Consider the following 24,577-nt stretch of genomic DNA (forward strand, 5'->3'; position numbering starts at 1 on the left):
GGAAGGGGTCACCAGAAAATTAAAAAATAACATTCTACGAGTCGGAGCGTGGAATGTTAGAAGCTTGAAAAAGGTTGGTAGGCTAGAAAATTTAAAAAGGGAAATGGGTAGGACAAATGTGGATATAGTAGGAATTAGTGAGGTTCGGTGGGAAGAGGAAGGCGACTTTTGGTCAGGTGATTTTAGAGTAATTAACTCAGCGTCAAATAATGGGCAGGCAGGAGTAGGTTTCGTGATGAACAAGAAGATAGGGAGGAGAGTGGAGTATTTCAAAACGCATAGCGATAGAATCATTGTAATAAGGATAAAATCAAAACCTAAACCGACAACGATTGTTAACGTCTATATGCCTACAAGCGCCCATGATGATGATGAGGTAGAGTGTGTATACGAAGAGATTGATGAAGCAATTAAACACGTAAAAGGAGATGAAAATTTAATAATAGTTGGAGATTGGAATGCAAGCATTGGAAAAGGCAAGGAAGGAAATATAGTGGGTGAATACGGGCTGGGCAAAAGGAATGAAAGAGGGGACCGACTTATAGAATTTTGCACGAAGTATAATTTAGTAATTGCCAACACCCAATTTAAAAATCATAATAGAAGAATATACACTTGGAAAAAGCCAGGCGATACTGGAAGGTATCAGATAGATTATATCATGGTTAAGCAAAGATTTAGAAATCAACTCGTTGACTGCAAAACTTACCCTGGAGCAGACATTGATAGCGACCATAATTTGGTGATAATGAAATGTAGATTGGGGTTTAAAAACCTGAAGAAAAGGTGTCAGATGAATCGGTGGAATTTAGAGAAGCTTGAGGAAGAGGAGGTAAAGAAGATTTTTGAGGAGGACATCGCAAGAGGTCTGAGTAAAAAAGATAAGGTAGAAAATGTAGAAGAAGAATGGGAGAATGTTAAAAAGGAAATTCTTAAATCAGCAGAAGCAAACTTAGGCGGAATAAAGAGAACCGGTAGAAAACCTTGGGTTTCAGACGATATATTGCAGCTGATGGATGAACGTAGAAAATATAAGAATGCTAGTGATGAAGAAAGTAAAAGGAACTATCGGAAATTAAGAAATGTTATAAACAGGAAGTGCAAACTGGAGAAAGAAGAATGGATTAAAGAAAAGTGTTCAGAAGTGGAAAGAGAAATGAACATTGGTAAAATAGACGGAGCATACAGGAAAGTTAAGGAAAATTTTGGGGTACATAAATTAAAATCTAATAATGTGTTAAACAAAGATGGTACACCAATATATAATACGAAAGGTAAAGTCGATAGATGGGTGGAATATATTGAAGAGTTATACGGAGGAAATGAATTAGAAAATGGTTTTATAGAGGAAGAAGAGGAAGTTGAGGAGGATGAAATGGGAGAAACAATACTGAGATCTGAATTTAAGAGAGCATTAAAAGATTTAAATGGCAGAAAGGCTCCTGGAATAGACGGAATACCTGTAGAATTACTGCGCAGTGCAGGTGAGGAAGCGATTGATAGATTATACAAACTGGTGTGTAATATTTATGAAAAAGGGGAATTTCCGTCAGACTTCAAAAAAAGTGTTATAGTCATGATACCAAAGAAAGCAGGGGCAGATAAATGTGAAGAATATAGAACAATTAGTTTAACTAGTCATGCATCAAAAATCTTAACTAGAATTTTATACAGAAGAATTGAGAGGAGAGTGGAAGAAGTGTTAGGAGAAGACCAATTTGGTTTCAGGAAAAGTATAGGGACAAGGGAAGCAATTTTAGGCCTCAGATTAATAGTAGAAGGAAGATTAAAGAAAAACAAACCAACATACTTGGCGTTTATAGACCTAGAAAAGGCTTTTGATAACGTAGACTGGAATAAAATGTTCAGCATTTTAAAAAAATTAGGGTTCAAATACAGAGATAGAAGAACAATTGCTAACATGTACAGGAACCAAACAGCAACAATAACAATTGAAGAACATAAGAAAGAAGCCCTAATAAGAAAGGGAGTCCGACAAGGATGTTCCCTATCTCCGTTACTTTTTAATCTTTACATGGAACTAGCAGTTAATGATGTTAAAGAACAATTTAGATTCGGAGTAACAGTACAAGGTGAAAAGATAAAGATGCTACGATTTGCTGATGATATAGTAATTCTAGCCGAGAGTAAAAAGGATTTAGAAGAAACAATGAACGGCATAGATGAAGTCCTACGCAAGAACTATCGCATGAAAATAAACAAGAACAAAACAAAAGTAATGAAATGTAGTAGAAATAACAAAGATGGACCGCTGAATGTGAAAATAGGAGGAGAAAAGATTATGGAGGTAGAAGAATTTTGTTATTTGGGAAGTAAAATTACTAAAGATGGACGAAGCAGGAGCGATATAAAATGCCGAATAGCACAAGCTAAACGAGCCTTCAGTAAGAAATATAATTTGTTTACATCAAAAATGAATTTAAATGTCAGGAAAAGATTTTTGAAAGTGTATGTTTGGAGTGTCGCTTTATATGGAAGTGAAACTTGGACAATCGGAGTATCTGAGAAGAAAAGATTAGAAGCTTTTGAAATGTGGTGCTATAGGAGAATGTTAAAAATCAGATGGGTGGATAAAGTGACAAATGAAGAGGTATTGCGGCAAATAGATGAAGAAAGAAGCATTTGGAAAAATATAGTTAAAAGAAGAGACAGACTTATAGGCCACATACTAAGGCATCGTGGAATAGTCGCCTTAATATTGGAAGGACAGGTAGAAGGGAAAAATTGTGTAGGCAGGCCACGTTTGGAGTATGTAAAACAAATTGTTGGGGATGTAGGATGTAGAGGGTATACTGAAATGAAACGACTAGCACTAGATAGGGAATCTTGGAGAGCTGCATCAAACCAGTCAAATGACTGAAGACAAAAAAAAAAAAAAAAAAAAAAAAACAGTGGAGAGGTGATCATCTCTGCTTCATTTTCTTGTTAACCTCGTAATCATTCATTCATTTGTCTCTTATGAACAGATAGTTTAAAATAGAATCTTGAGTAATTATTTTAGAGCATCTTCTACAAAGGAAACTTATAGATCAGACTGTAAAGTGTGATTAGATTCATATAACTTAGAATTGGATGCCTCTGTGGCGCAAGTGGTAGCGTCTCGGCCTTTCATCCGGAGGTCCCGGGTTCGAATCCCGATCAGGCATGGCATTTTCACACACGCAACGAATCATTCTTCTCATCTTCTGAAGCAATACCTAACGGTGGTCCCGGGGGTAAACAAAAACCTGTTAGCGAGCCCGATACTGCCTAGGCGCCCGTAAGTGGGGTTCCTTCACCTCTTAAAAAAAAAAATACCGATACTGCCTAGGCGCCCGTAAGTGGGGTTCCTTCACCTCTTAAAAAAAAAATAAAATAATTTAAGAGGTCCGGTTGGTAGTAGAAACAAGAGAACAATGACCAATATGACTCAGTACATGCTTACTCAATCTCCAGAGTGCTCCGACTAGTCAGTAAAAACCTTTTTTTAGTTTATTGTGGAGTATGACTTTAATAATATTTTTAATGTTTTTCTTAGTCTATCGCTACACTGATTTAAAACAGCTCTGTTGGTCGGTTCCGTAATCTTTACCAAATTTTTCTAAACTTCTTTTTTGAATTATTTGTCGTATAAACAAGAGATATGGATGAGCATAAAAAAATATTTACAGATTTTCCCACACAGAAACGGAGAAACTTTCAGGACATGTTGTACTGGTGAGAATAATGAAAACCGTTCATATAAATATAGGTCTGGAAACGTTTTGTTTTGCAGTTACGACTCGAAAAAATTTCACCTGGATTTCGACTTTTCTAATAAAACGAAGCCCTTATGTAATTTTTGGAATCCAAATTAAGAAAAAAAATTTATGTAATTTGAAGCAAAAACAGGTTTTTGCCTCAATTTAATTTTGCTTCAACAAAAACCGATTTTTAAAAGTTTTTTTAAGGCTGATTTACATTTTTTTTCTCAGAATTAAATTCTCTACAAGTTTTGTTTCAAAATTTTCGGCATTTGTTAGCCATTTAACCAAGTTGTTCTATTACAAACCTAAAACAACTTTTTTTCGACTCCGAATTTTGTGTTTTACGTCGGGTATCTCAAAAATTACTAGAGTTAAGTTCTGGGACCTGGTTTATTCTATTTACCAACTTAACTCCTTAATTTCAGCCCCTAAAATTACAGTAGAACTTCTTTTAATTAGAAGAGATGAAATCAGGGGGAAATTTTTCGCTAGTCGTGACTCGAAAACAAAGCTTTGCTAGACCTGTGTTTATACGAACTTTTTTTGTGATTTTCACCGGTAGAACATATCTTGAAAGTTCTTCGTGGAACATTCTGTACAAAGCAGTTAGTTAAATACAGTAAATTAGATCATAATCCTAAAACTTCTGTTGTTAAAAAAGTGCGTAATTTTGTTTACAAACCCTTATTTCTTACTTTTCTGTTTAGCCTCCGGAACCACGTAAGGTATTACTTGAGAGGATGAATGAGGATGATATGTATGAATATAAATAAAGTGTAGTCTTGTGTCATCTCAGGGCGACCATTCCTAAGGTGTGTGGTTACTGTTAGGTATTGCTTCAGAGGATGAGATGAATGATTTTTAGCGTGTGAAAATGTCATGCCTGACCGGGATTCGAACCCGGGACCTCCGGATGAAAGGCTGAGAAGCTACCACTCGTGTCACAAGCCCTTATTTAATAAATTATTTAAATAATTATAAAATATCAAAAGAAACAAATATTATTTGTATAATACTTCAACGTTTTTGTTTAATACTTTAACCTCATACTACGATACAAGAATTCAGAAACGTGTTGTTTTAAAAAAAATATTTTTTTATATTGTCTTATACGTTTTTATGATAAGTGTTTTACTGCAATATAAAAAAGAATAAATCCAGTAGATCTTTTTATATATTTTTTTTTCTTATATCTATGAATTCTCATATAAGTGGATATTCTTAAAACTAAAGCTGAAGTACTCTTCTCTATTATCGAAGATCGATGTGTACGCTGAGCTCTTACTTTCTAAAAAAAGTCTATATTTTATTATTTTTTTTAGCCCCAAGATGGCATAAAGCCTTCTACAGTACAAAGTATTAAGTATAAAAGTTTATCTGAAATGAATTAATAGCAGGATTTTTTATCTTTTTCTTTTGATACTTAGAATAGTATAAAGAAATCTTAAGCAAATTTTATTGTTGATAAATAAAAGAAAAATGATGGAATTTTTTTCTGAAATAATTGAAATTTAAAAAAATAACAATAATAATTTTGAAAAAAATTGTATCATTAGAATTATCATTCAATGACGTAATTATATTTAACTTAAATGATTATTCGGACCAAAGTTCAAACCAATAATGATAATTATTAGCGGAAGTCCTTGTAATTTCACGGTTACTGAACACTCCCTGCAAAACTCCGTAGTTTTTAATAGGCTATTGCTATCAACCCATATAATGTGAAAAAGCTCCTTTTGAGAGACAATCTCATTAAAATAATTACACGATGAAAATTCTTTAAAATTGCTTTTAAGGCTATTTTTCAATAAAACTTTACTATTAAATATATATGTATATATATATATTATTTTAATTTCTATTATAATGATTGTAATTTTAAATTAATCAATTCAAATGTTAAATATGATAGAGATATTTTCATTCAACTCAAAACATTTTCTATTTTTTTTTTTTTTTATACTTCCGTAATAAATAATTATGTATTTTTATTTCTAATGATTATGGAAACATTATAATTTTTCTGGATCGTTTAATAAATATCCGACGAAAATAAAAATATACTAGTACAGAAAAAATCATAATTAAAGGGTAATGAAATTAAAAACAAATATCCAAATTTAGGAATATTTATAAGAAATAAAAGCCTTACAGATATTAGCCGTATAAGTATATCGATTACCATAAAACAAGTAGGAATTATAAATAGCATGATTATTAGGTGACCAGTGGCCGTTTATTTATATTATACGTGGCTGACATCATAATAATATATTGGCGTTAGAAAGGACATTCATCATTAAAATCCTGAAAATTTCCTCACGCCTAAGTCTAGAAAAAGCGGGAATATCAAGCGTAAAAGACAGAATGTGTGTTATATTTCGTAAGAGAATTATACATCATTTAATATGTAGGAAAGTAGTGTGATGTGGGAGTATATTTGTCTGTTATCTTTAATATTTTTCGGTACAAATAAAGATAATATATTTTTTTTTACAACTATAATATTTATACTGCCTTTAATGAATATGATGTATCTGAAACACTATCACATTATAAATGAATTTTCTGTACTTACAAATTTAGGAGATTCTTTATGATAAAATTAAAATTGAAAAATAAACAAATCTTAAAAAATGAAAAGTACTTAGCAATAAAAAGGTGAAAATAATACTTTTCAATAAATTATCTTTTATTTTTAAGAGTTTTGTAGTCTAAATCAAACTATAAACTACTTAAAAATTACGGATTCATAATTTGGCGTTGATTTCAGACTTTTTAATGTAAAACAAATATTATATTTCTTTTTTAGGACACTTTTCGAACTTTTTGTTTCAAGTTAAACTTCCTTTTTCTAAAATTAAAATACTGGTTGATCTACAAAACAAGTAGTAGTCTCAACAAACAAGTGTGTTTAATAAAGATAAGAAAAGTTACTTAGGGAAAATTAAAGTGCTATTAAGCGTGAGGGGAAAAGGTTATTATTATTTGTTTAAGGTTACGTACTATTTTACGTTAATTATCCCAGAAATTTATGTGATAATATTTTTAATATCAAACTATATAAAATAATGTCATTTTATTTTGTTTCTTTGTCCATTTATCGACAAAGGAACAAAAAACACTTCATCTACGATTATATTCTGACAGGTTAAAAAATTCTACTGAAGTTATCTTGAAGGTACTTACTACGCTATCAATGTAGAAACTTCTTAAAATCGATGCATTTAATCACAAGTCATGATCGTAAATAAAAAAGTACATTTCAGTGGAATTGAAAAATTATTTCTTATATGAAACTGGTTAAAACAGTAAATATATGAATAATTATGAAAAAGCAATAAAAAATAACATGCAGTTCCTAAGAAAAATTGGCTGAAAACATGAAAAAGATTTTTTAACTTTATATATAAATTAAGATATGCAGATCGATTAAAATACTTTTCCCACCTTTTCATTTAAAAAATAGATTACAGAAATGAAAAAACTGGACGTTATACAAAAGGCTTTCAAAGTTGACGGCAGACACCTTAGGTTTCTCTGTTAGGGTTGGGTAATTATATTGAAATTAAGTTCCATTCTGAGATGACAAGTAACAGCGAAACAAAACTTGTCATAGAAGTATTTATACTAATCTAATAACTGTTTTATTATTTGTAAAACGTTCTTATGAAGTAAAGAAAATTGACTTCATTCTAAAATCAAAACAAGAAAAAGAGTGACATACTGGGTAGATTATAAATGAAGAGAATATTTTGTAGATTTGTACAGTAAATTAAACTGTATATAAAAGGTAATTTTATATTAACTCCGCCATAGAAAAACATACTGTACCTCATGAAAGTAATATAAAAACGTGTTAATTTTATGAATACTTTAACATAATTACAATTTTATGGCATTTTTATGCGAGTTATAAAATGAAAACTTTTATAAAACCCTTTTTAAACCATTTACTACACCTTTGCAAAATCAAAAAGGTATAAAATCTGTGTATAACGTAAAAGGTTTATTTTATATATGTATAAAAAAGCTTTACGTAAAAATGTAGATATACTACCTTTAATCTAATTTTTTTAATACATATAATTTACCACATTTTTTATTTAATTTGTCTCGTTATTTTACATTCAACTTTTTTATTTTAAAGCTTGCCGAATGAAGAAAAAAATATGTCCTATTATTCCTTCCGTATTAAAAAAAAACTTATATATTTTTCATTAGTTGTCATTCACAATGTCTTCTAATATTTGAGTAACCTCCAAATAGATTTCTTCTTTTTTACGTAAATTTACTCCTACATATAAAAATTCATAATTTATTTCCATTACTTGAAATCAAAGTGACTTATTCCTTTTCTAAAACGGGAATGTTGACATTTGGTAAATTGTAATAAAATTTTGGGATTTTTTATATTTTATTTTTAAAAAAATCCCTTTCGGCCCGACGGAAGGCGGAGGTAAATTTCACCGGTGCTAAGTAGGAGTAAAAAAGATTTTCCCCTTAAAGTTAAAATTTACTCAATACGACAATGGTTGCATATGAAAAATGTTTCACATGTTTAGCATACGACAAGCCCCATCTTCTTACAATTCCAACAACATTTTGGTCATCCCTTGCCGTAAGGGTTGGTCATATCAAACATTGTTTCAAACCAAAGTTTTAGGTAATGTTTAGAGGATAATGACCACTTTAAACCTATTCGATGCTGTTTCTAATAAGGGAGGTATGATTTTTTTGTCTTCGAAACCCAATTATTTCCACCCCCTGAGCAAATGGTTGGTGATATCAAAAAACCTTACTTAGATAAGTTTTAGGCCCTTATCTAAGAAATAGTAGGAACTTTAAACGAATTCGATATTTCACTTTATTTGAAAGTTATAGCGATATTTTGTTATTTCGAAAAAGCTCTTTCATTTCCAAACCCATGGTCCGATTTTGCTCATTAACGAACTCGCAGAGATTTTGGGTAGTTATATTTTATGTATCAGTTTGAAAGTGATTGGCGCAAAATTACAACAGTTATCGTGTCAAGAAAGTGAAATATATATATATATATAAACTTTTGAACTAACGGTGGTTTTGGGGTCTGGGGGATGTGAAACGCGAAGATATGTTGAAATTTTCCGGAAGTTGAATCATGGTACCCACCATTACAATAGGTAGCATTCTTATGAAATCTACCTAAAAGGAAATATTTGTGTTTATGCATGTTTTTATGCATGCTAGGACAAGTATAAAAACTGTTTATTATTTTAGTAAAAGCTGATTAATGAAGCAGTATCAAATCAAAATTTCGAAATAAAAAATAATATCATATATATATCAAAGAAATCCTTGTTTTAGTGTAAATACAATTAAAAATCCTCAGGTTAAAAAACGCAAAATTTTCAGGAAATAAAGACATTATTGGTTTACGAATAATTTATTATGGTATTACATATCAAAACAGACATTTGCAGCAGAAAGACGTCTCTTTCTGAGAAAGCGAGCTTTATTTTTAAGCAAATTTATTAAGTAACCGGTTATAATGAAAAGTTATGGATTGAATGGCAGTTGCAGATAGAGTAATAGTGATCCATAATATATGTCGTTTGTTGAATTATGTACTTAGTTGTTTAATGAATTATTGCAGTGGTGTTAGATTTTAATATAATCGTTTATATATGTATAGACGTTTTATATATTCATTTGTTTATATGTAAACATTTATATTTAAGCATATTTCTTAATCCTTTCTTACAGATGCAACTGCAATAAATTCGTTATAATTTTATGCGGTTTCAGTAAATTTTGTTAGCCTAATGGAATTTACGTTGCTATAACTGGGGTTAGTCAGATTGATTTACGATATTGTATCGTGTAATTATTATACGAATGCAGCATCTATTTTTTAGATAGATGATACAATTAATCATAGTAACAATTAATATAAAACATCAGTAATCAACAAGCCGTCAAATAATAATAATTCTTCTCTTTTCTAACTTCATTATCGCTATTCTTGCGACTGGTTGATGGCTCATTGTTAGGTTGTGCAGAACTCTTACGTTTGGAAGGATCTACTTTCTTCTGTGTCGATTTGAAACTACTTTGTCTTAATGGTCACTCTTCAATTTTTCATTGATGATGCTTTCGAGCACGCGTACTAAATCTGGCGCCAGTTCAGAAACTAAGTCTTGTGATTTAATGGAATTGCAGCAACTTGTGCGTATGACGCAGCCTTTGACGTTCTGCCAAGCACAATTTTCCTAGCTTCAAGGTAGCTGACTTTCAGTGTAGTCTTGTGCAGCTACTTCTTTTTGTAGATCGGACAGTTCCTAGATCACAGAGTGGTACCCATGATAATTGACACATACAGGTGGATCCCTGCACGGGTCATCAGGGTGTAATCGGTCACCACATATACAGATTTGCTTCCTCGTACAACGTGCTGCTGTGAGTCCGAATCGCTGATATCCAAAGCAGTACAAAAGAGTCAGGATAAACGGAAGTACATCCACGTGTGAAATCCAACTTTATCTTTTCTGGAAACTTTTTGTTTCCTTATCGGTGGTGCGGAGAAATATCATTTAAGTACCCCACACTAATGGGGGAGTATCAAACTCGCACACGTTCGGCTAGATGTTATTAACAGCCTTTGTGTTCAGCGCCCTACCGACTAAAACTCCTACTTCACCGTTCCTCTCCACCCGGGGCCGGTTTTGCAATTAAGTATAGCACAACCCAGGTGGTGCCAAAGCATGGAGAACCAGGAGTCCCACAGCTTCACCACCGCTGCCCACCCGCGCAAGCACGGACAGACGACGGCTCCACTGATGGCTACCCCCTCCCTACCCACCCATACAACTATTTACACTTTTCTGGCTACTGCATTACGATCTAGAACTGTAATTATACTCACCTTGAAATTGATACTCACATACTTTATATCACTGGACACCTCGGTTGAGATACTGGTACTACTCGTCGCTTGCTGAGGTTACCAGCGTTTCCCCGCTTCAACACTACCGCCCATCTGTGTAAGCACAGACGAACGGCAGCTCCACGAGAGACTGTCTTTCACCCCCTTGCATCCTACACCTTCTCATGCAGCACTCTGTATACAAAGCTTAACACCGTGGACAATTTATCACTGTCTGTTAGCGTTACTCTAATAACATTGCCTACGTCTGTCTGACCAGTAATCACCATACATCTTCTTTCTCTTTCCCATTTACCGCATGGAAAAAGACATGTTCTGATGTGTCCTTCTGACCACAATATTGGCACTCTGGATTATCAACCTTGTGTCTTCCGAAAATGTAGGTTCGGAATGAGCTGTGGCCGGTCAGGAATTGGGTGAATCAATAATTCAGCTCACCAAATCTCCTCCTGATCCACAGCCGGATCTCAGCTATTAAACGCCGGGTCCATTAGCCTTTTTATGAGGTGACTCACCTTGTCTGTGACTCTTCTGTTAACTCACATTGCGCGTCTCCTTTATTCATCCCTTCATCAATTTTTACCCAAGCTCAAACCATTTTCTGTATAGGTAATAACCTAGTAAATAAAAACAATGCTTCAATTGACACCGACAAATAGGCACATGCTATTCGTAACTCTATTTTTCGTTGTGCTTTCTCTAAGTACCTCCTACTCCTATCACTTCTCAGAGTCCAATGCCACACTGTCGCACCGTATAATAATATAGAATTCACCACACGTGATTACGGTTTCTTAATTGTGGCTCACAGTCTAGTAGTTGTTCTTAGTAGTCTATTTAAACTTTGTACCACTTGTTCAGCTTTAGTACGAACCTCTTGTGCGTGAAAAGTAAAGGACCTTCTGTGGTTTAGCCACATTCATAGATATTTTGTATTTAGTCGACGACACGCAATAACTCCTTGCTCATGTAATTATTCTACAATTTCCTCAGAGCAGGTTGGAGAAAATGCCCATTCTGGCAACAGCGAAACCGGAAATAAAAAATATTACAAAAAGAGAAGTTTGAACGTCTAATGATAGAGCCTTCGAAGACAAGAAGGCCTGTGAAGCCTTTTCATAGAAGCATTTTTGCCGCCCCTTATGATCTACCGGTCATTGCATCGAGTCTCAACTGCGATATACTTCCGACCGCGGCATCGGAGCCGATGTCATCTACCTACAACAGGAGATTCTCTGTGTTGTACTGCGGAGGATCAGGGTAGCCCATCCTCTAAACCTCAGAAACCCTGAAGTTTGACGTCGAGGCCTTCCGGAAAATTGAAAAAAATACAAGAAAGGATGGCCTAAGGGTAAATCTATGCAATAAATTTTAAAAAGATAGTATTTATGTGTGAATGACATAATTATTGATTTATTATCTTATTTTTTGTTTTTAATAATTTGTGAAAATATATGAATAGAAACTGTATATGTGGTGTAATGTTTTTAACGTATTTTGAAGTGAAGTGACAATAATATTTTAATGTGTTAGTTTTTTGTGTGTCAAGGGCTCTTGACACTCTTATCATATATTTATATTTCGTGTCTATATTTAGGGTTTTAATATCATACAACAAGACTTTTAGATGTTTTTTTTTATATTCACAAGACTGACTATGTCGCTCGTGTTTTTATTTGGAAATGAAAGAAATTTTTTTCCTTTTTCCTTGTACAAAGGAGCTAATGACCATAGTAGTCGATACCCCTAAAACCTCAACAACAAAAAAATAATACAATAATACATCATGGAGTAAACCATAATGTTCTATTTTAAAAGTGAAATATTTCAAAGGTTTTTTAAGATTAAATCGATGTTTCCATTTTGGGTAGTCAGTTTTTCCTCTTAACTAACTTGCAAGCTGTAAAGATTCAAATAATTACACAGAGGTGTGTGTGCTCGCGCGCGCACGCACATTTAAACAAATATAATATCCATTTAAACAAATATTCGTATATGAAATTTAAGTTTCAAAGAATATACTTGATGCAGGTGACCAATTCAGAAATCGGAAAGTCCTTTGAAACAAGAAAATTTCCAATTCCTTCATTACTTTCTTAGTTCTCCATTTCCAACAGTTTAACGGGACATAAGTTGGATATGAATAAACATGTTCATAATTTTGCGCTTGTTGTATTTCTTGTTACGTTTTCTGTAAAATTAAGTGGATTTTAATACTGAGGTTTCCAAACTAAAATTTAGAAAGGAATATGTTTTATATTCCTTTATAAAATATTAAATCATTGTTGTATTTTCAACAAAGTTTCAAAGTATAATTAATTAAATTTTAAAACCAAATTAATTATATTCTAAGTTGTAGTTAAAAAGTAAAGCTGATTTAATTAATTATTAGTTTAGTCACGGTTTCGTTCAGCTTATCGTAATTAGAAGCTCCTTGACTGCTTTGATTAAATATTTTGTATATTAGTACCAATATTTTCATGTAATTCCATTTAAACAGTGTCACGCAAATATCCTCATGCGTTTGAAGGTTGTTAATTAATAAACGTGATCAGTTTTAATTAAAATTATTAACAAGAAGTTCTTTCTTATGCAAAGGTTAAAACGCAACAAAGCACATACAGTTTTTCAAAAGTAATTTTATAAAAAAAAAATAAATAAATAAAATAATAAATATATTACTATAAATAAATATATAGTAATATATATTCGAGGTTTTAGAAGTTTATTGAATATTAAACAGTCTACAAATCACAAAACTATTCGTTATTGTACTGGCCTATAGCAATGCATGCCAAATTATATACACGAAGTAATGTACAATAAATATCACTTTCTGTGTGAGGTCCTTGTCGAAGATAAATCATAATTATTTGCTAAATAATTCAGTGCAATTATAATTTAAACCCTACAGTATCATTTCGTAAAATAAAAATATTGATTTTTTTCTAAAAAACATGTTACTCTAATTGACTATGAAAATCAAATTAATTATCTAGGGTTCATGTTATCGTTAAATAACAAGCTGTTCTTGTACAAGACATTTTTAAAGCCAATATTGGCCTATGGGATAAAACCTTTGGGTACGGTAAGCAATTGCAATATCGACGTCATCAAAAAGTTCCAGAACAGAGTGCTGAGGAACATTTCGTAGGCGCCATATTTTGCCAGCAACAAGGAGATCCACGATAACCATCTATTCGTGAAGAAATTCACCGGCTAAGTTCAAAGTATATTCTTAACCATAACGCGCACGAAAACCTCCTGGCTGTTAACATCTTGGATCATAGTGAAGATGTGAGACGACTGAAGGAAGATGTTGGATGTACTGGATCTAGAGCTATTATATGTATAGATCTATTATATGTAGATCTAGAGCTAATAAAACTAATATTTTATATTTATATTATAAATGGCTATTGTGCGTTGAATATCATCCTTTTGTGAATGAAATTTTACTGATACTATTTATGAATTATTTTAATTTAGTCGTATGAATTTTTTTGTTTTGTTGTTTATGAATTGTTTAAGTTTCGTAGTTTGGACTTTGTTTCTTATACGTGACCAATGCTAATTTGTTATACGTTTTCTTTTTTCTCTTGTATGATTTGTGACAATTTTTTTATACTCAATTGTTTTTTCTGTTAACCATTTAACTTTATCTACTGTAAGTAGGTCATTTAAAAAACCTACCTGATATCTAAAATTCTTCCTCTATTATAATATAACAAAAATATTCATGAGTAAAATAGAGTATTACCATTAACTTGAGTGGCAAATAAACTAACATTTCAGCAGTAATTGAGAAAAAATATAGATCAGAGATCAAGATATCAAAAAAATGATAGGAATAATTTATGAAAGATCTGTATTTCTTAATTAGCTATTCAATAATGCCAACATCAGATACTAATCTGCAGGATGTAGTAGTTGATTGGGTCTTCCGACTAGCTAACAGCTAGAAGGGCCTTTATCGTTTCCTCCGTTATATTTTAATCACTACTTTACACGTTCTCTTTGGGTCGTATACAGTTGTACGTTGTTCCTATTTTTAAACAAAATTAGGAACTTCCGAACTTATTTAAATATGGTTTTACTTCGAAGTAAGTAATTACTTAAATTAATTGGAAGTAAATCCTTAACATTAGATTCGTTCAACGGTAGTGATATCCGGTGTAATTTTGAATGAAAAAATTAACGTTTAAGCCTTATTTTGCCGGTACGTTTCGGTATATAAATTTAGAAAATCGGTCCTGAATTCATTTAGCGAAGTTGTTAGTGATCGGGATAGAAATTGAAATTATTTCTCTGCGGACACCAATCGTAGCTTAGCGTACTTCACTTTGGTGCAGTACATCCAGTTGAACCCACCGGGTTGGTCTAGTGGTGAACGCGTCTTCCCAAATCAGCTGGAAGTCGAGAGTTTCAGCGTTCAAGTCCTAGTAGGCAGTTATTTTTATACGGATTTGAATACTAGATCGTGAATACCTATGTTCGTTGGTGGTTTGGTTTCAATTAACCACACATCTCAGGAATGGTCGAACTGAGACTGTACAAGACTACACTTCATTTACACTCGTACATATCATCCTCTGAAGTAATACTTGAACGGTAATTCCTGAACGCTAAACAGGAAAAAGAAGTACATACAATTGGTCTCGAAGGATTAATTTTTAAAGTTATATTATGATATTATTTTGCGGGCAAAGACTATGAGGTTCTTTTGTATTTATAGAGAGCATTTTCATTCCCTCAAAACAGTAATTACTTTTAATTCCAATTCTCAGAATTCTGCATTAAAATATTCATCACGAGTTCGCATTACAGGATTACATTTTTGACACAATTAAATATCTACAATCTATTCCCTCGGAACAGTGAATAGATATAATGAATGATATTTACAACTGCTTTAAATAAGAGACCGACTAAAAGTAAGTAACATCTTTATATTAAATTTTATTCTGGTTAGCACTCTGTAACAGTTGCTGAGAATGATAGTGAAGCGAATTATTTTGTTGTGTAGGAAAAATTACCATGTCTGACCGAGACTCGAACTCAACCTCCAGATGAAGGGCAGAGACGCTACCACTCCGCCACGGAGATCTGAAACTTTTTTAATTTAAGAATTTATTTTATTTCAATTTTATTATTATTATCAAGTTTAATACTGTTAGATAATCATTTAAATAACAAATTTACTTAGGAAAAAGATTTAGTGTTTTTTACGATGCAACATCAATAACTCCCTATTCTAATATCTATATAGTCAATTCTACATTTTCTTAAATTATTTAATCACAATACCATTTTAGCAGCACAACATAAATTTCGATTTATCGACGTACGGTTCATTTTGCTGCACTACGTACAATGTTATTAAAAATAAAATTGAAGTTAAAGTGGGAGTAAAAACTACTAAACAGAGCAAAACCGAAATAGGAGAGTAGCAGGCTGCCTGCTAAATAGATTTAAATAGGTATTTTTAAACTTTATATATCGTTTTATAAATGTTACCAGTTCACAGAAAAGATCTGTTAATGGTATATTTATTTTTTACAACTATCGTATCTTGCAACGAGCTAAACAATGCGTAGCGTATAAAATATGCTTCAGTTGATCTGAAAATTTTCTCAAGTGAATTTATGAAGTATAATTAATATGTAGGTACGATATAGTACCTGGTACGGGATACGAGCAAGAATAATGGAAGCGGTAGAAGGAAAAGTTATGCACTGTTCTTATTAACAGATTTACACATCACCTTATTTCAGCCAATTTTTTAAAGATACATTTAAAATTATTCGACCATGAATCATTCACCGGCACAAGTATTGTTAAATAGATTATAGTTAATCCAATTATCGGTAAGTAAAGACGAACTCCATATAACTTACATGGGAATCGTAAAAATCACGCTTGCATCGGTATTGTGATTTATTCTCAGGTTAAGTATTCATTGAGAATAATGTGTTTACTTATCTCTGTAGGACAGCGGATATAAATAAATTTAATATTTTCTAGTAAGGTAATATTCAACATTTGATGTGATATCATAAAATCAAGTTATAATCGAGGACATTATTTTTAGGTAAATCGGGTTGTCCACCACCCTACCATCGGGTTGGTCTAGTGGTGAACGCGACTTCGCAAATCAGCTGATTTAAACCGAAAGTTCCAACGATCAAATCCTAGTAAAGGAAGTTACTTTTACACGGATTTGAATACTAGATCGTGGATACCGGTGTTCTTTGGTGGTTGGATTTTAATTAACCACATCTCAGAAATGGTCGACCTGAGACTGTACAAGACTACAGTTCACGTACACTCATAAATATCATCCTCATTCAACATCTGAAGAAATACCTGATGGTCATTTCCGAAGGTTTAACAGGAAAAAAAAAGGCTGACTAATGGTTGTTACAGAAATCTTCATATTTATTTTTAGGTAGAAGAGTATTTGGAGGTAATTATAGTCTTTAAAACTTATTCGACTTGTTTTGATTACATACATTGAGATACAATTATTAAATGCCATTATAACTCTACAAGATACATTCCCGATTGATTTCTGTTTTATGATAAAATATTTCAAATGTCTGATAACGATTTAAGATACTATCTACGATCTGACTGTATAGTTTAAGATCGCAAGAAAAATGTTGTTATATACAGAGATAATGTTAATGGCCAATCGGTTAGGCTCAGTACATTCAATTACCACTGAAGCTGTTCTCCGCATGTCTCCCCATTCTATGTCAGAGACATTCAAAGTATAGATACACTATAACGTTTTGTTATTGTTTTCTGTTTTAATTTTTTATTTAATTATACAGTCTATAATTTTTTTTACTAACAAAAATATGCGAATTAAATATACAGTATATAAATATATTAAATATAAATATTTATTACAATCTTAAACCGTTGAATAAACATGAGATCTTTTCTGTCATGCACCCCGCACTATGTTTTTGTATTATTTCTCGCGGATTTATATAAAATTATGATTTACTATAGTTAAAATCATCATATTAAATAATGTAGTTAATTAATTTTGTAAAATTGTTGTTGGCCGCACAGCTTACAATTATGATAGCGATTTGGTATTATATACCTATTCGTTATTTTAATATCTCATTATTCTGTGTACAAAAATTAATGTGCCTGCATAATAATGACTGTTCGGTTATTCGAAATAATGTTTAAGTTAGTTAAGTGTGCAGAATATATTAAACGTGTGAGGTTAAATGTATAGCATAATTTTTAAAAGTACTTATAAGATCATTTTACTCCGTATGACAAGTCTGTTTTTGGATGACCTGATTACAAAACGGTAAGTGAAAGTTTGCATTTTCTTAATATTCTACTATTGTATATTTCTTTGTGAAGTTAAGGTGATGTTTCGTTCGTTGTCGTGTAACAGTTCACTATAAAACCGTTGTTGAAAAACGTTGTTATGGGTGACACAACTGAATGATGTAGGTTATTCTGTTTTACTTGCAATGTGCGAGGGAAAAGTGCGTCTTGTGTTCGTGTGGTCGTAGGTATCAAATTCAATGAATATGGGGGAAAAATCAACAAAAATTCATAAATATTACAATAACAAAAAGAGTACCGGGTGCATAACTCAAATTAATTTACATATGTTTTGATTGTTTTTAAACAAATTATTTTATCTTAAAAACATTCTTCTGAATTGTATATATTATGACGATATATAATTAATATACGACTATATGATATAGTCGTACATACATCTAATATACGGTATATGTATGTGTATAATTTTTCCAATCCCCGACAGGTTTCTAAAAAAATTAAAATAAACCATGAAAGAAACGTAAAATAATTTAGTTTGACCATGATAATTGTTACCGACTGAATAATGATAACTTAAATGTTACAGAAGGTTTTGTGGTATGTGTACGCTTAGTTACCTGGTTTTAGGTAGATTTCATAAGAAAGCTACCTATTGTAATAGATACCATGATTCGACTTCCGAAAAATTTTGACTTACCTTCGCATTTTACATCTCCCAGACCCCAAAACCACCGTTCACTTTCAAATTGGTATATAAAATATAACGACCCAAAACCTCGGTCGAGTTCGTTAATGGGCAAAATCGGACCAAGGGGGTGGAAATGAGGGCCCTTTTTAAAAAAAAAAAAAAACAAAAAAAAAACAATATATCGCTATAACTTTCTTATTAAGTAAAATATCGAATTCGTATAAGGTTCCTACTATTCTTTGGATAAGGGCCTAAAACGTATATAACTAAAGTTTTTTATATCACCAACCATTGGCCCAGGGAGTTGAAAAAATGGGGATTCGACAAAAAAAAATCTAACCTCCTTAATAGGCACAGTATCGAATCGGTTTAAAGTGATCTTTAATTCTCAAAGCATTACTTAAAACGTTTCTCTGAAACAATTTTTTATATGACCAACCCTTACGGCAAGGGATGACCAAAATGTTGTTGGAATTGTAGGAAGGTGGGGATTGCTAAATATATGAAAGTTTTTTCATACAACCATTGTCGTATTGAGTAAATTTGAAGTTTTTCTTAACTTTACCGTGGAAATCTTGTTATTCCCTACTTAGCATCGGTGAAATCTACCTCCGCCTTCGAGCGGGCCGAAAGAGATTTTTTTGTTTGAATTAATTTAGTGGAAATGAATGTTTGAAGTTTTTTTAGGAAAGTATAAATATTTTTTAGGATTCCTCACCAAATATATTTAAAAAAATTGTATTAGACGAAATATTAAAAGTTTTGTAAAATTATTGTGAAAAATTTACTTATATCGTTATAAATAAATGTTCTTCAAACGTAATGGAATTCTACAATGTATAAATTTTTTTCTTCCTTAATTTTTATCAACTTATTTAATTTTATTCACAATAACATAATATTAGTATGCACACAATTCATGATTCATATCGTAGAGTTACAAAATAATAAATTATAACGTTTATTATATACAAATTAATTTTTAATATACATGAATATATATCAGATTACCCATATTTTAATTAAAGGTAGAAAATATCTCTCCTAAACTTTTGAAATCATATTGTTAACAAACATCAGTACTTCCATTGTTTTCGCTGTTTGCAAAATTGTAATAAAGTACTTTGACGAGTGACAGGATATAGACTATGGGAAAACAAACTCTAAACAATGCATCTTTTATAATTCCAGTGTTACCAAATATTTATCTTTTGCATATTTCAAATCTTTAACTAAAACTGACATTTAATTAATATCAGCATAATACAGTACTATAAATAAAATGAGAGTCGAGTGGTCGATTTCATACAAATAAATTTTTTAATAAAATCATTAACACAAATATTTCAGCATTACTATTCTTAACATACTTGAACGCAAGCAGAAAAAACTGAGAAAAATGCTACACATACTCTGGTACATAAGCAACAGCCTTACGTATAAGGATCTTAAGTTGTTCGCCAGGAAATCTCTCTGATCAGCCTACGTTATTAAAATCGTTTGGATCGGCACCCGAATTATTTGGCGGTCAATTTATTGGGTAACAAGATCAGTGATTTTCACTGGAACAATATTCTTGGTTTACCTTATCGTTTCAATTAGGTGATGTTATAGTCTGAGTGTACGGAGTGCTCTCTTCTATTTCGTTTCTTTCATTTCGTTGTTATCGTTAAGTCACCAACCGCTGGGTCTGTGAGTACTTAATGTTCAAATAGATCTTATTTACTTATTGTTCATTTATCTTGCTGAAAATATTGTAAAATTGCTGTGTCGTTATCATAAAAAAAACGCAAACCATCCTTAGCGTGTTTAAAACTGGTAATATCTTTGAACTTAAAATTTCCTTACTTATAAATCATATTTTCTCTCGTTAGTGGATCTAGATAACGTTGATTTTTTAAGATTTATAGTTATAGTGAAATTATTTGAAACTTTAATTCGTTTTAGAAATTCCTTAATATCTACAGTTGCTATATTTTTCACAAATGAGTTTTCAAAAATAGCACAAAATTATGATATTTTAATATTTTTACAAGTATATTTTTCCAATAAAATGATAGATTAAATAACTTACTGCATATTACTATAAAAAAATGAACTATTGCTTTTTATTGATTTATACTGAAATTTATTATTCCTGCTGATAAAAATAGTGATTTAACTACTTTTTAAACATCAAATTTATTATTACTACACGACAGAAAAGTAAAGGTAGTAAAATAAACATTCTTGTAAGCATATATTTTACATCACTAGTATAATTAGTTATACTATATCTATAATACTAAGCTTAGACAGGAATAAAAGATAAAAAAAGAATTTTTAGGTTGTGCATATTCCTCTACTTTAGAATAAAGTATATAACATCAAAAAATAATCACAGAAAATTTCTGTTATACAACAGTGAGCTAGCTTATTTCCCCTCACCATTAATATAAACTGATTTAGTTACATAATTCACCCAAAAGGGCACGAGCACGCATTCACATAGTTAGGTGCTCGTACAAATATATGTATATAAAATATAATGTTTTATTTTTCTAAAAATTAACCTTTATTAAAACATTTTCTTAATAATTTAATAACATTAATATTTTTGAAAAATGTTAATTCTTAATTACTTATAATGTTTGTTAGATAATTTTGTATTTAATATTCTTTAAAATATACAATTTAGAATTCCCAAATTAGAATAATTGGTCTGCTTTTTTGAACAACCGAGGTTAATCGATATAGAAAAAAAGCATGTCACATTTATTAAATGTAACCTAAGTTATTTTATCACATATTTGTACTATTAAATTAAATTCTCAAACTGTCAATTAAAATAACTGTTCATATGAACGTATTGCTTCGATAATCCTAACTCCACATGTTCTTGCAACATTAGTAGTTTATTATATATTGATATTAATATTCTTTATGTTCTCGATTCGAATGCTTATTTAATGTGAAGTACGTTTAATAAGTACGTTTATTTTGTAAAAAAAATTGGAATAAATAAAATAGTCTTATTTAGTTAAAACGAATCCACTATCCGTTATATTGATATTGTAAATAGTTAATTTATATTTTAAATCAAAGCTTATTTGCATAACATTTTATAATGCTAATATTAGGTCTAACATTACAATTTTAAATATGTTTGTAACCTCAAAAATTGCACTTACCGTAGATGAGTTCCCGTGACAAGTCAGCGAAGAAGGAAGATCAGTACAAATTGCAAGTAAGAAAAGTGCTGTAACCAAGAGTCCAACCGTTAAAAAAATTCCGCTTCCTCGACGAGGACTCGAACAAAGCTTTTCTACTGCGGGTAGTGAACCTAAATCGACTTCAGATACTCCTAATTTTTGAGAATTTTTAAGAACTGTACCCAACCTTCTACTCGCTTCTCGTATTTGGTCTTTACGAAGCCCTTTAAATTTTTTCATTATACTTAAAATATGTATGCTTCTTCACTGTTTAAGTTTACGACTCCGAAGAAATATTTAAAAATAAATTTTATAAATCACTGTATACACGTGTTATATTTTAGGCCAATTAGTTATCGCGATGTAAAATAGAACACTGATACATTAATACCGACTATAAAGTATATCATAACATAAACATCGTTTAATATTGCCAATGATATGTTGTTAAGTATTATTATATTAATAAAAATACCTGTTATATAATATGCTGTGCCAAATAAGGTAGTATGTTACCTACACTATGGCTAAGTTTACACTTAAGTATGGGCCATGTCATGTCTCGGTGCACGAATGAGCCGTTAAAATAAATCCAGCATAGTTCTCTGCTCCTGGAGCAACCCAACCCTACCGCTAGATGCAGTGTGCACTAACCTCGCCCCACGCCCTAAACTACATGAATTTCCCTTTTCGTTATTAAAATTCCCTTTCTATTGAAATTTCATCTAAAATTATTCACGTTTTCCCGAATAATTTATTTTTTAACTTGAAACAATTTTATCGATTTAATAAATTGACTGATATTTATTCAAATGAAAAATAACTTTACAACAATTTACGAAACGGAAAAGCGCAAATAATTTATATTGTTTATCTTTAAAAAAAAACTTTATCGAGAATTTAATAAAATATTTAAATTATCTTTATTAAAAAAATAGAACTTAATGTTTTCTATTTGCACGCACAGGCACACAATTTTCTTTTAAGAAAAATATCATTCACTCCAGCATCTAGTAACTTGACTTATAACAGCTTAAGTTATTGTATCATCAATTAGAAAAAATATATTTTTAAAAGGATTTCTTGGTAAGTGAACTACGTAAAACTATACGATTATAGTTTTATATACTTCAAAATTATTTAAATATTGATTTAGATTTAGCTACAATTAAGTCAAATCAGTGATAGCGTTGAATGAAATGTAAGTGATTTTTTTACAAGCCAACTGATATTAAAAATATATTAGAAATATATACATTTTTTTTAACTAAATTTAAAAAAAAATGATTAAGTGTTCAGTTCCACACGTATGAATTTGTTGTGTGTATTCGAATTTTAAAACCAAATCCACCCATTCTTTTTTAAAGTTCTCTTGTGTTCTCATAAAACCTTTCCAGATAAAATCGGAGAAAGGTTTTTAAACGAAAAATTACATGATCTTGTAGAACATTTGAAAAGATTTTTTTAAATAATTTTTTCCTTATAATTTAGTTATGGATTATTAGAGTATATTGATACTGTCGCGTGATCGCGGTGCAACAAGGATGTTGAGAGATTAACCATGTAAAAATTTCTTATAAGATATAATTTACTACTTTCAAATACATAAAACAAATAAATGAGTAATAATAATAATAAATATATATAACATACAGAATATTAATTCCAATAAAAAACCAAACTTGATTTAATGGAATTAAATTATAAATACCAAAATACAGTCCGATTTACTAAAAACGTTATAATGACTGATAGAAATTAATATTGGAAGAACAATAAGGTGACAATCAAAAACTTATAATTCATACAGTCCATTTTCTAGAAGTATTATTTACTTTTACTGTTTACGAAAAAATTAACTTATACTTTATGAATGAATAGAATACTGTCACTTTCACATTTTTTTTTAACCTCCGGATTCACCGTTAGGCATTCTTCAGAGGATGAGATGAATGATTTGTAGCGTGTGTGAAAATGCCATGCCTCACCGGGGACCTCCGGATGAAAGGCCAAGACGCTACCCCTTGGGTCACGGAGGCCGGCTGTCACTTTTACACTTGTTCACAACTATCTCACCGAACAACTTATTGTTTTCAACCTGTGTCCTAAATGGAATATTCGTGACGTACCCTTCACTCGTTATCAAGCATTTAAGGTTATCCTTTTATGCATTCTGTACCGAACTTGAATTTGAAATACTACTGACCCTCCGGAACGGGACTCAAGGACGTCGGAAGCTGCAATACCCTCCTGCCTGTTGCAGATACGGACTTTGCTACTGGGTCTTTCTGATGGATTGGCGGGTAATAAATAGAATAATGACTGGTATTCATGGTTTATGTGAATTTTAAGGCTGCGTTCCGACAAAAGAAGTTTTCAGAGACTGAGACCCGACGGAACGATTCACTTGTAAGCTTATCACCCATGAAGCGCTCCCTTTCCGACCAAAATAGGCGGAAAGCCTTGTAATTAGGGATCACCATCCCCAAAGAGGTGGGTACAGAGGCAATTTTATGGTCCCTATATGATACATTAGGGGTGTATACTATTAGGGTACCCCATTAGGGGTGTATATGAAACATTAGTTGCAAGAGTTTGCAGCGGTTGCGGTTTTTATAGCTTCTTCTACGTTTGTGCACGCCTTGGCCTTACCCAGTTAACCCACCGGCTTGGTCTAGTGGTGAACGCGTTTTCCAAAAAA

At 31.5% G+C, this 24,577-nt stretch overlaps 1 protein-coding gene across 1 annotated transcript in view; it reads right to left on the bottom strand.

Annotated features, from left to right (window-relative positions):
• Positions 1–22,497, bottom strand: part of LOC142321049 (uncharacterized) — a 131,728-nt gene extending 109,231 nt beyond the window's left edge. The window contains exon 1 of the mRNA XM_075359057.1: positions 21,856–22,497. Within this exon, the coding sequence (XP_075215172.1) occupies positions 21,856–22,116 (261 nt within the window). The 5' untranslated portion in view covers positions 22,117–22,497. The remainder of the gene's footprint in view (positions 1–21,855) is intronic.
• Between the last annotated feature and the right edge of the window lie 2,080 nt (positions 22,498–24,577).

The sequence above is a fragment of the Lycorma delicatula genome, chromosome 3 (assembly GCF_047948215.1).
Source record: "Lycorma delicatula isolate Av1 chromosome 3, ASM4794821v1, whole genome shotgun sequence".
Classification (NCBI taxonomy): domain Eukaryota; kingdom Metazoa; phylum Arthropoda; class Insecta; order Hemiptera; family Fulgoridae; genus Lycorma; species Lycorma delicatula.